The 13616-nt window shown below is 44.6% G+C and overlaps 1 protein-coding gene across 4 annotated transcripts in view; it reads right to left on the bottom strand.

The window, feature by feature from the left end:
- NCAM1 (neural cell adhesion molecule 1) overlaps positions 1-11185 on the bottom strand; it is a 234826-nt gene extending 223641 nt beyond the window's left edge. For 2 of the 4 annotated variants that reach the window (XM_069948733.1, XM_069948735.1), the window contains exon 1: positions 10677-11175. In XM_069948733.1, the coding sequence (XP_069804834.1) occupies positions 10677-10797 (121 nt within the window). In that variant the 5' untranslated portion in view covers positions 10798-11175. Of the gene's footprint in view, positions 1-10676 lie in introns of all 4 variants that reach the window. The other 2 variants (XM_069948731.1, XM_069948732.1) reach the window with 2 other exon arrangements.
- Positions 11186-13616: the final 2431 nt, after the last annotated feature.

The following is a 13616-nucleotide window of genomic DNA, read 5'->3' as shown; positions in this document are numbered from 1 at the left end:
TTCAAATTTCCGTGATAATCGGCTTGTGTAAACACTGCGTATGATCAAGCGACGAGCGATAAATCGTTCATCGTGATCTTTCAACATGTTCTCAAATCGTAGTCGGTCGTTCACTGAAGATTAGCAGATCGCTTTGTCTAAAAAGTCGTTCAACGATTCACCCTGTGTGTGAGATGGGTTTAAGCGATCTTAAAACGATTGCAATAACGAATTTTACAAACGATATATCTTTCCGGCTAAACGCTGGTCGTTATAAAAAACACATTGTTACTTCGACTAGTTAATCGTTCTATTGGACGAATTATCGCTCCGTGTAAACGCAGCATTAGTTGGTCCTCTAGTCACAGAGTGGTTCTTAGAACTCTGATTTAGGGTGGTGTTAACAAGCATGTTATGTACATATGGCGCCTTGTAGCTTGGACTTGTGTGATGAGAAGAGGCACACCTGGTACCATACGTGCCTCTTGGCTAAACTAACGGTGTTTCAAATAACATATGGCACACTTTTTAACACTGTAAGATGTTAGAACAGTGCTCAGTCTGTGCTGTGATTCCTCCCTATTACCCAGCTATACACTGTGAATTTGTGCACCATGTGCTTTTGCAGCTTATCCACTTTGGACTCTCCATTTGACATGGTACTTACTAGATGCCATACTACAACATTCTCTATACTAAATATGGAAACCAAGGAGGCTCAGCTGATGCTCAATGAGGATTATCACAGCATACAGAAAAGAGAACAGGAGGAATCAAGTGTTCTAAACATAAGCCCCCGTTTACATCACGTTTGATGGCTTATCTGCAGTGTCTGCACAGACTTTTATAGACGAGTTACCAAACTTTTGTTGCGCTTTGGATGTACAAGTCTTTGCTTATACAGGGTATTCCAGTTGGAAGAAATTGTGACCTATTCACTAGATAGAAGATTACTGCCATATCATTTAAAATCTGACCTACTCCATACAAAGTCTATGGCACTGATGATGTTAGCCACGTAGGCAATCAGTGTCAGTGGGGTCCCAGGAATTGGATCCACACCAAATTAGCAGTAGTCCAATGGATAGGGGTAGAGATGAGCAAAACTCAGAAAGAATATGGTGTGAAAAATTATTATATCATTTGAATATAAGAGATAATCTTTCCATATTATGGTGAATTATTTCAGATCAGTCACAGAAGAGCTTGTGTGCAGTCAATCATCATTAATCGGAGAAAATGAAAAATCGATTCCCGAACCCTAAGTTTGGGTTCAGTATTCCCTGAACGCCTGGTATTGGACTCCTAGTGGCTGGAGAAGATGGTCACATCCCTAGAGCTGTCAAATCCTGAGCATTCAGGCTTTCCCTAACCTGTGCTTACAATAGTTTTGCCCATAGTTGCAAATAGGAATATTGGTTAGAAACAACTTGGTAGAACAGGATACTTTAATTACAATTTTATAAAACCTATAAAGCCTTAATAATTTAATATATTCAGTCTCCCTAAATGTACTCCCAAAGATAGAAAAGTTGGCCGTTAACTAGAAGACAATATACTAGGCCATGCTGGAGAGGCGTCACGCCAAGCTTACCACATACTGTTTCAGTCAACTTTCAACCACAGACCTAACAAAACCGCTATAATTTTTTTTTTTTTTACATAAACGTGGTTATCATATAAAGAAGAAAAGTCCCTGATGAAACACTGACATATTTGGCACAATGCGACAACCACAGCGATGATTAATGAGGACAATAAATACTTTGTTTCTGTGTACTTGAAAGAACATTAAACTTAGTAGCGTAGAAATTGCAATTGTAAGGACACATTCGTCTGTGTCAAATATATTCCGATTCTGAAAATGAATTGTTTCCTGTAATTATAGAATGAGTCTAAAATAACAAAAATTATGTCTTTTTCCCATAGTGCCAACATAGTCTGCTGCACTGTACAGTCGATGACGATGTTTCGGCCATGGGGATTGTAAGATCCCACGCTGCTCTCCGTACATTACCGCCGTGGACATTTGTCAACGTTCTGCCCTCATTAACTTAAACCAATTATTGTTTTTCCACTTGATACCAGCTGGGAATTGATTCTTTTATAACTTGCTGTATGCTGTAATGCCAATGAGGTAATGTCTATTTATGTCTACACATGCTAGAAACAGAGGCTTATAAATTATGAACAAGTTGCTATCTAGATTTTGCTTCCGACTATTACTCTTCAATGTAATTTGGCCACACACAATGTACATTTCAGCGAACATTACGGCCAAACAATGTTAGAACCAGAGTCATGTGGCTGTAGGTGCTATACATGCACACACACCCATAAGGCCAATCTTCTTAACACGCAGCATTTTCTATACTAACAGATCCCATCACACATGAATTCCCAGTGCTCTCAGTCTTGACACTCAGGTGCAGGTGTGATAAAACAATCCTTATCAGCACTATAAAAAAAAGAATGTATCTAATTTAAGAATATTGATATAAAGAGACAGAATATTACCAAGGGAAGTGGCCGTGGCAAAATTATAACATTGGTGAGACGTCATCTACCACTTTATTCAGTGAATTTGGTATCTACCTAAAGGGCCAGTCAAGCAAAAGGGTTTTATTAACCTTCCTAACACAAGCTTAGTATGGGTAAACAGATGCCCTGCCCCCTCCTTTTACTGGGCGCTTAGTTTTCCCAATAGGATATCACTTTTGCTTCCTGTTGCTCTCCAGTTTGACCAGCCAATTATTATAGTGTGGATGAACCAGAGGTCACTTACGTGACGTATCTCTGTGAGACTCTATGACACTCACTAAGCGAGAAGTTACCCCTGGTCCACACAGTGTGAATCAGCAAGGTGTCAGGGAATGGAAATAGTGTCATGGTGACAGGAAAAGAAAAGAGAGCACTTGGTAACAAGGGAAAGCAGGGCAGCTTTTACCCTCACCATGCTAATGCTGAAAAAAAAAGCTTTTTGTTGCAGTTACTTTAAGGGTATTTTTACATGTAGCGCTACTGGCTGCGACTAGTAATTGCACTCCTGAACTGCAGGCATGGCCTGAACTTCCCACTTAATGGTATATTTTCACTACAGAACAACACACACCCAAATTTCAAGCAGAGTCCGCCACGTGTCCGCCTGTCCCATAGACTTAATGATATTGCGAAGCTTAATCTGCCGCCCGCCCAGAGAATTGACATGTCGCTTGAAATTTGTGGGTGTGTTCCATAGTGGGTACATCCCAAAACTATGAGTGAATCTCAGCACACCAGTGGCTGTGGCTGGTCCTGGACTTGCCACTGTTTAAAACAGCAAGATGAGGCCCAGTCTGAAATTTAGAAAGATGATGGTTTAGCCGACAGTTCTTGAAGTTGTATGGTCGCATAGACTACTTCTTGTTGCTAACACTAAACTAAAAAAAATACTTTAAGCACATGGGTCCTTGGTAGAGATGAGGAAACCATGAGCACACTTGGGCTCATCCGAACCTGAACGCTCTGCATTTAATTAACAGTGGCTTAAAGGGGTTATATATAGCAAAACAAAAACATGACCACCTTCTTCCAGAAACAGCACCACTCTTGTCTCCAGTTCAGGTGTGGTTTGCAATTAAGCTCCATTCACTTCAATGGAATGGGAGTTACAAAACCCCACCCAAACTGGAGACAAGAGCGTTGCTGTCTCTGGAAGAAAGTGGCTATGTTCTTGTAGTGCTAAATAACCCCTTTAAAAAGTTGAATGCAGCCCTAGGGAGTCCTGGCAAACATGGGTATATATCCTATGGCTGTATCCATGTTTTCCAGGCAGCCTTAGAGCTGCATCCAACTTCTTCAACTTCTTATTAAATGCAGAGCAGAGTTTGGGTTTGGACGAACCCCAGTGTGCTCAAGGTTGTCTCATCTCTAGTCTTTAAAGGGGTTATCCAGCGCTACAAAAACTTGGCCACTTTTCCCCCTACTGTTGTCTCCAGTTCAGGTGCTGTTTGCAATTAAGCTCCATTTACTTCAATGGAACTGAGTTTCAAAACCCCACCCAATCTGGAGACAACAGTAGGGGAAAAGTGGCCATGTTTTTGTAGCGCTGGATAACCCCTTTAAGGTATATTTAAGTGTGGCAATCATACTGCAATTTGGTAATAGCATGCTACACTGCAGCTAATCTAAGTGAATGAGGACGCCATTTATGAGAACAGACAGTGGCCAGGCAACTCATGTCGTAAATATTGACACCATGTAGCCAGTCAAAATTCTTGACCCTTTACAACAGCTGCCAATAACCTCACAGTGGTTTTTATTTTTCTGGATCATCAGAGCAGGAAAACTACAGTATATATTGACACTAATAAACCTGCACAAGTTTTATCCTCACTAGGGAAGCTAGTAACTATAGAGAAACCCCTTCTATTGTACTGTAAACCAGCGGGAAGTTTTATCAATGACCTGCTGCCTAACTAAAATATTTACATTGAAATGAGGATTTGGAATATTAAGATGAAACACAGGAAAATAAACATACTTTCATCATACACTGACTTGTTTTCTTTAAAGTGAACCCCAAGGGACAGGGTTTGCTGTGTCTGTAGCTCATTTTTCCACAACTCCCTGCAGACAGATTGTAGCAGGTGCTGAAGCCTCAGCCCATCCTCCTCTTCTCCCCGATCAATCCCTCCTGTCTTTTTTACAAACCTTTCAAACCTTTTATTTATAATATGTATATATTTTTTTTTCTTTACAATTATTTGCGTGTCGGCAGAATATAACAACTGGCTCTATTTTGGTGTTCTTTATAGAGCAAACAACAATTAGATAAATGTTTTTTACAGATAACTCACACAATACCAGTTACAATTAATAGATCCAGATGCTCAGCTCAGGTCTACATAATCTACACCTCATCTAGCCCTATTTTTTCACAGATGCCCTTTGCCTAAAACGCAGAGGAACAAAAAAGAAAAAAAAAGCCATCTGCTTGCCCTATAAATCACCTCTGAAAAGTCCTAAAGTATTGTAATAAACACAAGGGTAAATGAAGGCATTGTTATGCAAGGGTAACTACTCGTAGGGAGGGAGCAAAAGGTCAAAACTGTTGCAGAATACAATACATTCAAATCCATTATGCACAACCTTTATTCTTCACTCTCTTCTCTGCTACTCCAGCCCTGCCTAAAAGCTGCCCATATACGTTAGTAACATTATAATAACTATTGGAGTATCATGAGTCTATGGATGCAAGGCCAAGTCACACATGTGGATCTGATGTAGATTCTTGTGCTGAATCAAGACAAATACCATCGGCGCTGATAATCCGCAACAGAAACTGACTAGAATGTGTCAACTTCAGCGAGGAAAATGTATATGGGTGAAATCTATAAATAGATCATGTATATTGGCGGGTCATGATTTATTGTTAGCTAAAACCCCACTATTCTTAAAGGGGTACTCCAAGCTGAGGTTATTTTTAGGGTATGGTCGGGATCACTTACTGTACCTCCCCGGTTCAAGCGCCGGGTCCTGGATCGCGCTGCCCCGTTCTTACGTCCAGCGGCCGCTTCCTGGTCTGAGCTTCGGCTTGAGACGTGACGTCTCAAGGCAGCTCAGCCATTCAGCCGTCGTAGCGGAGTCCCGTCTCAAGCCGCAACTCAGACCAGGAAGTGGCCGCGGGACAGAGGAGCAGGGCGGTACGATCCGGGACCAGGCGCTGGAAACGGGGAGGTAAGTGACCAGCGGTCTCTATATCCACCCCTTCCCCCGCCATACCCTAAAAATAACCCCAGCCCGGAGTACCTCTTCAATGCTAACGTGAATAATGACATTGGTGAATATAGCCCAATACCCATTCCACTGTAGGCTCTTTCTAAATATACTAGCAGATGCTACTGATATTGCCACTAGGAGGCGCTATTTCTAATTGTATTCTTAATACAAACTAAGGCTCACACACAATATTTTTGTTCAGTAATTTTTAAACAAAACCAGGAGTGGCTATGTTCACACACACAGCGAAAATTGAGTGGACGTTGTTTTAAAATAACACAATTATTTGCCATTAAATGGCGGCCATACACTCAATTTTAACAGTGTGTGAACATATGCTTTCTGTATTTTCAATCCACTCCTGGTTTTGGTTGCAAAATACTGACCAAATTGGGTGACTGCACACAAAGCAAGTAGCACGTGTTCACATGTTGCAGCTTTAGGCAATGGTAAGCTGCTCATTTTAAAGGCCCATTTGTTACCATTACTTACCCACAGTTACGCCAAGAAACCATTTTTGGTGGACAGAAGAGAACGCTGAACAAGCTATCTGACCTGAGCAGATAAATGTTGTTTCAGTAGAAGGTATAATTTACTCACCTAAATTCTTATTCATTCAGAAATTAGGAGTCAAGTGGGCGGTCCTAATCAGTAACAGTTATTTTGGAATTTACACTCAAAGAAAGAGACTGTCAATCACTGATTAGGACACGCCCACTGGACTCCTAAGCTGAGAATAAACAGGAATGTAGGTAAATTAGTAAATTACACGTTCAGCTGTAACTTTCTGCACAATCTTATATCCATCTGCTCAGTTTGTCCTGCTATATAACATTCTGCTGCCAGACCTGACACCTTGTTCAGGGTGACAGGTTCCCATCAGGATACATCCCAGTCTGCCTCAAGTGAAAGCGGAGGAAGCCACGACAAAGAAGTGAACAGAGGGTGCCTGGTGACGGTACATTGATAAATATTAATGTCAATGGAGAGGCAGATTTTCTTGAGATTTCACAATGTTCTGGGTTTATAGCTCTATACAGGCCTAGGCATCACCATAGGAAGACACAACATGCGAAACCTGTATAATCCTATCCCACAGTCCTACTTTTTGCCATCTGTTCCCAAGTTTACGCTGACATACACTTAGCAGTATGGCTGGGTTCATGTTACATTTTGTCTTTACATTGAGACATACATATGAAATGTGTCCAATTCCAGACGGAGGCCATCTTCCCTGTGGTCTCCATCTGGACAGTATACCTCAGTTTATCACATACAGTAAGAAATAGAATAACGCAGAATACTGGGGTATTTCCAGTACAGATCCTGTAATAATAAAAAATAAACACATAGCTGTAAAACAAATTAAAGGGGACCTGTCACCCTGGCGGCCAGGGTAAAGCCTGCCCGACCACCGGTGGAGCCCCTTATACTTACCCCTTACTCCAAGTCCTGGTCTAGGACCCTGTCCCACGATCGAGAAATCCCCGTCGGAAGTGGTGCGTGCGCTCACCGGAGATGAGTATGACGCCCATAGAGAATGACTGGAGCACTCATTCTCTATGGGCGTCGGACTCATCTCTGGTAAGCGCGGAATTTCTCGGCGGCGGGACAGGGACTTCAAGAGGGGGATAAGTATAAGGGGCTCCACCGGGGGGTCGGGCAGGCTTCACTCCGGCAGCCGGGGTGACAGGTCCCCTTTAAGGAGAACCAGTCATAGCTTTCATGAACTGAACCATGAATCGCCTGTTCCTACTCCATCAGCCTAGACTCCTGGATCTCTCCCTGGGTATACTAATAAAGGCCGTCAGGGGAGGTAAAAGTCATTTGGGGCAGCATGAAAGTGATGACAGGTTTCCCTTAACATTCGGAAAGGGATCCATTATAAAAAGACTCTTCCAGACTAAATTTATTGATGGCCTATGCGTTAAAGGGAACCAATCAAGCCGAAATTGCCCCCATTGATAAGGAAGCGTGCTGGTACATCAGCCAGCACGCTTCCCAAACATCCCCCTGTCCCCTCCGTCCCCTCTTTTGTTAGCCCGTAATCTTACTTTTGTGATGTCCCGCGCCGTATGCTAATCAGCCCCAAGTAGTCAAGGTGGGCTGAACTAGTCAAGGTGGGCTGTACTAGTCACGGTCCTGGGCGCTGTAATCACGCCCAGAGCGGCGTGATTCAAAGACCTTTGCTCCGCCAACGTCATCTCTGGCCCGCGTTCACGTCGGCGGCGCGCCGCGTCTTTCGCATGCCGCGCATGCGCAGTACGGCGGGAGAAGACGCTGACGTACTGCGCGTGCGCGGTGTGCGGAAGACGTCGGCGGCGCTTGCGTTCCAACGCCGACGTCTTCCGCACGCCGCGCACGCGCAGTACGTCAGCGTCTTCTCCCGCCGTACTGCGCATGCGAAAGACGCGGCGCGCCGACGACGTGAGCGCGGGCCAGAGATGACGTCGGCGGAGCCAAGGTCTTTGAATCACGCCCCTCTGGGCGTGATTACAGCGCCCAGGACCGTGACTAGTACAGCCCACCTTGACTAGTTCAGCCCACCTTGACTACTTGGGGCTGATTAGCATACGGCGCGGGACATCACAAAAGTAAGATTACGGGCTAACAAAAGAGGGGACGGAGGGGACAGGGGGATGTTTGGGAAGCGTGCTGGCTGATGTACCAGCACGCTTCCTTATCAATGGGGGAAATTTCGGCGTGATTGGTTCCCTTTAAAATCTGATCAATGGAGTCTGATACATGCACTCCCATACATGCTGTTTTCCAGAGCTGTGGCACCTGAAAATTGAGTGGTAAGCACAGCGCCATACAATGTGTAGTGGCCGTGCTGGGTAACTGCAACTCAGCTCCCTCTGAATGGCGGGGTGGTGTATGGTGCTAATTCTGGTTCTGATTGGAGGGTTGCTGGGTGTCAGAGCCCCATCAATAAGATAATAATGGCCTATCCTGAGCCCATAAATAGAAAAATACCGGAGAACACCTTTACAGGGATTGTCCCAGCAAAAATAAATACTGTGACTAACAAGCACTTGCTGCTCTTTGTCTTCTCCTAGTCTCCCCTTATCTCCCAGTTCACAGTGTGAGCTCTGCCTTACATGTAGCGCAGTGATGGAAGTAGGGCAGTTCAGGGCCTATACATGTCTGTTGTCATGGAAACACATAGGTTTGCATTGGTGGTATATAAGTAATTATTTTAACCAAGACTAAGTTTTTAATATGGGGAATACGGTTATGAAGGTGGACATTGCCTGTGTCATCCATTTTATAGCAATGATATTTGTTCAGCACCTCATGGTTACCGCTTGCAGCAGTACCTGAGGTGAGCTCGGGCATGCGCGCCGCCTCCACGCGCTCAGGAGTCTCACACACAACGTTGTCCTGGCAGAAAATATTTTCCCGCCCATGGAGGTCACGGCTGATTGGCTGGAGAGCCGTAGACCAGGAGCGCATGCGCGCAGCCTCCACCCTGAGGGCGCGCACCGAGCTCGCACCAGCAGCAGCAACAGCACCACAATGCAGAGATCCGAGCACCGGCTGCATCGCGTCCCTCACAACCGAGTGTGTCCCTCCACACCCGGCCGTCATGTGGGGACCGTGCTGTGTGTGTGTGTATGAGGACGGCCAGTATATACGTGACAAACCAGTCAGTCACGTCTCTACTGTAAGATGCTCAAGCAAAAAATGGCCATGTACCGCAACAACGACGCGCTCCCATTCAATCCCCTCACACAGGCGCCATTTGTTCCACCATAACACTATCTACACATGAAAATAAACGCATGATAAACACGTTAGAAAACCCGTTGCGCCATTTGCCATGAAGCCCTAGCAGCAGCAGCATCCTCCTCTCCATCAGGGGCGTGGCCTCAGCCCTGACTGGATCATGCCATGACGCCCGTGTGCCCACAGAAAGCAATGGCGTGCGTGGACCTGGGCGCCCCCTCTGGTTCAAGTTGCGACAATTTCCACCAACTGCCGCCCAGCAATTCTTCAACAACAACAAGGCAACAAAAGTGGCCATTGCATGACAACCTCTGGCATCTCCTCTCTACCACAGCACTGCACTGTCTTGTATTGCATACACCAGTGCCATTGTTATAATAGGGGCACTGCTATGTATTGCTGGTGCCCACCCTATACATGAGCACACACACACATATATCCAATGGAAGCTGCAACCATCACCAACAACTGAGTGCATGTAGCTGGAGGGAGCTGGGTACCATCACCACCACAAACTTCCCATTCCCCAGTCATACAGTCACTGTGGGAGCCACCACAGCAAACACCCCCTCTTACTATATATATATTACAGCCAGGGCTCATTTCCAAGCCACATCACATAGACAAGCTGCATTTTTTTTTCCTCATGATGGATTTGCAAAAAAAAAAAAAAAAAAGATGTAAAATCCACTCATCCAGAAACAGTAGGCAATATATAAACTAGGAGGGGGCACACCAGCCAAAAAGATTTAGATATAATGTCGCCAACAATGCCCCCCTTGCCCATACCCACCCTCTGCTCTGGGCACTACATGTTTTGCATGCACAGTAAGTAAATGCATCACTAGCCAGGACATGACATACAAGTGCTGGGGATGGATGAGCCCTGCTATGTATGTATGTGCAATAGAAAAGAGCACACATATGGCTGCTGCAAAGATGGGCATCAATGTAACCATAAGGGAGGGGGGTAAAACAAAAGGGGGCATCAACCCCCCCACCCCAATTCCCCTGCATCTTCTTCCCCCCTAGATCCCTGCTAGAATAACATGAAAATCTAATGCCATTCCTATTGCAATCCTCTTGTCATACACAGAAGGGCATCAAAACAAAGAGCATCCTCCTCCTGCCCAATGTATGCAAAATAAAGAAGCAAATGCACCATAATACAAAATATATATAATATATATATATATATCATCAAATACCTGCAGCTCCAAGGAATAATAAAGTCCAGATGAGATCCTTAGTTTGCAGCATTGTAAATCTGCAGACAGAGGAATTTCTCCTGCTGCTCCTATTTGTTACAATGGGTCCAAAGATGAACATAGGCGTTTAAGATCCCCCTCCTTGTTGCAAAGGCTGTAAAAAAATTTTAAAAAATGGGGTCTTGATGCTTCTTTTTTTTTTCTTCAGATTGTGAGGATTTTTGCAAGGAATTCAGTTTTTTTTCCCTTCTTCTTCTTCTGTAGTGGATTGCCAGCTGCTCTGTAAGCTGTGTGCAGGCACTGATCAGAGAATGAGTGACAGTCTGAGCCTCAGCACAACCCCCAGCAAGCAGACCTGATCAATGCGCCCAGCCAGAAACTCCAACTTGGTGTCTGGATGCGAGAGAAAGAGACCAACAGCAGTATCCCTCCGCAGCCTCTGTACAAATATTACTGAGCATCCGCCAAGCACAAGGAGAGAGAGGGAGAGAGAGAGAGGGGCAGAGATAAGAGAGCAGATGCAGCTGCTGCCTGCAAAAGATGGAGCCGATTTACTTGCTACCTTTTGTGCTCAGGAAACAAATGTTACTGGAGGATCTGCACAAAAACTAAATGATTTTAAACTGAATTAAATGGATGTCATTTGATTGAGCTGCCAGGCTTATTGTGATAAAGCAGGGATGCCTAGCAGAAGGATATTGATCTTTGGCATAATGTAGCTTTCTCTTCTGTTGTCTTGGTGGCTGTGGCTTGAAGGGATGTTCATCATGTGGACCTAATATATTATGGAATTGCACTATAAGCGCATACATATATATATATATCAGCATTAGGTATATATAGTTGGATGCTGCGGGGATGGGGAACTCTTTGCAGCTTTTCCACCAAAATTAGATTTAAAAAGGTTGAGAGGAAAAGAAGAATGTTAGGGAATTGTATGTATGTTTTGGCGTTGTTTCACATGCACTTTTTTCTTTTGCTTTTTCAAAAAGCATTTTTATTGGGTGTTTTTGTGGCATTTTTTTCTTACACTTTCTTAAAGTGATACTGTCATCCTTCTAAGGGCTGTATTACACCAACAGATTATCTGGAATGGATTTGAAAAGGAGAAATCTCTGTCTTTCCTAAATTACCTGTTCTCTGTTTATAGTCCATTCCTGGTTTTGGCTTAAAAAAAAATTGTCAGATAATCTGTTGGTGTAAAAGGCCCGATGGGGGCCCGATAATACCAGTAAACGAGTGCCGATCTGCTAGATTGGCGCTCGTTTACTGGGCCTATTACACGGCCCGATAATCGTTTAACAAGGGCTGAAAAGACATTGTTACCGATGTCCTTGCAGCCCTTGCTTAAAATATATACAGGCTGCTCTGAAGCTAGAGCGCGCAGGACCCGGGGAGAAGCGGACCGCAGGAGCAGCCCTGGAGCGCGAATAGGTAAAGTATATCGTCAGTTGCCAGCCGCGCACCGCTATTGCACGTGGTGATGCGCGGTCGGCGCTCGACAAATATAGGTTCTAACCTATCTTTGTCATCGGCTGATCGTTGTATTTATTACACGGAGCGATAATCGGCCCGATTCGGCCGATTTATTCCGTGTAATAGTACCCTTACTGTATGTGCAGTTCTGTGCGGTGGACAGAGTCACCTAGGCGGAGCCTCGCAGCAGATGGGCCCCCTCGCTCCGCCTAGGTGACACTGTCTTCCGATAAAGTGATTTTATACAGAAAGAAGACACGGACAAGTGTTATACAGGTATATAGAGAATGTAAAACATCTACGCTTGTGGATGGTGTGGAGAACTGCACATAGAGTAAGGGGGTTGAGGGTATCACTTTAAGTCCTACAGTATAGAGAAACCTAGAGGAAAAATACCAGAAAATGTGATTAAAACACTAGCACAAGAGGTGTTAAATGGAAGCAATCAGCCCAATTGGGTTGCTTTGGTTCCCTGCAGCACTGTATAAAGCTCCTCTGCAGCTTGCTGCATGTATCGGTCGTGGGTGCAGCAGCAGCTTTATACCTGAGAAGTTCATTCCCCCTACGCATGGCAGGGAGAGGTGCGGCAGGTAGTCATCTGGGCTGCTACCCACCCTAGTTTAGTAACCACTCTCTCCCTGTCAGCGCGCTTGGTGGGGATGAGTGACAGGCAGAGAGCAAGATGACTACCTGCCGCACCTCTCCCTGCCGTGCGCTGGTGGACTAAACTTCATTTTCTAGGGTATAAAGCTGCTGCTGCACCCACGGCCGACACATGCCGCAAGCTGCAGAGGAGCTTTATACAGTGCTGCAGGGAACCAAAGCAACCCAATTGGTTCCCTTTTTAAAAAGCCACATAAACAACCCTTTGGCTTTAAATAGACACAATTGTTTTGTTTTTAATGGGAAATGTCCACATCATAATCAGCCCCAGAAAAACACACCGCAAATTCTGCACTGATTTTTTTTTTTCTTTTGCAGTGCAGTTTTTGCCTGTGTATACACTTTATAGATCCAATTTATGATACTCATGGTGAGTTCATACTGTTTCTGTGTGAGCTGATGATTTGTGATGATTATCCTCACAGATTCATATTAAAGGGAATCTGTTAGAGCAAGATTGTGCTCTAAGCCTAAGTGTCAAAGAGGTTGTGCTGAGCCACAAGATGCATGCCTCCTCCCTCCTCCACCCCTCCCTGATTTCCTTGGCTTCCAGCACGGAGCTGTATAAGTCAATCAATTAATGTAGGGAGGCATTGGGAGGGAGGAGGTGTGCATGTTGCAGCTCCGCACAGCCTCTATGACACAATTTAGAAACTTATGAAGGATCCAGCATCATATGGCTATTGGGGGAAAACAAGAGACGTGGGTTCCACACTGTTCAGATCGCAAAGGTCCCCATACACTTTGTACTCTGGTAAGCTGTCAGTATATGGTGTATGGGGCTGTGTCAAATGACCAACA

The sequence above is a fragment of the Dendropsophus ebraccatus genome, chromosome 12 (assembly GCF_027789765.1).
Source record: "Dendropsophus ebraccatus isolate aDenEbr1 chromosome 12, aDenEbr1.pat, whole genome shotgun sequence".
Lineage (NCBI taxonomy): Eukaryota > Metazoa > Chordata > Amphibia > Anura > Hylidae > Dendropsophus > Dendropsophus ebraccatus.
Note: the sequence above shows the minus strand (reverse complement) of the source record. Positions and strands in the feature narration are given on the sequence as shown.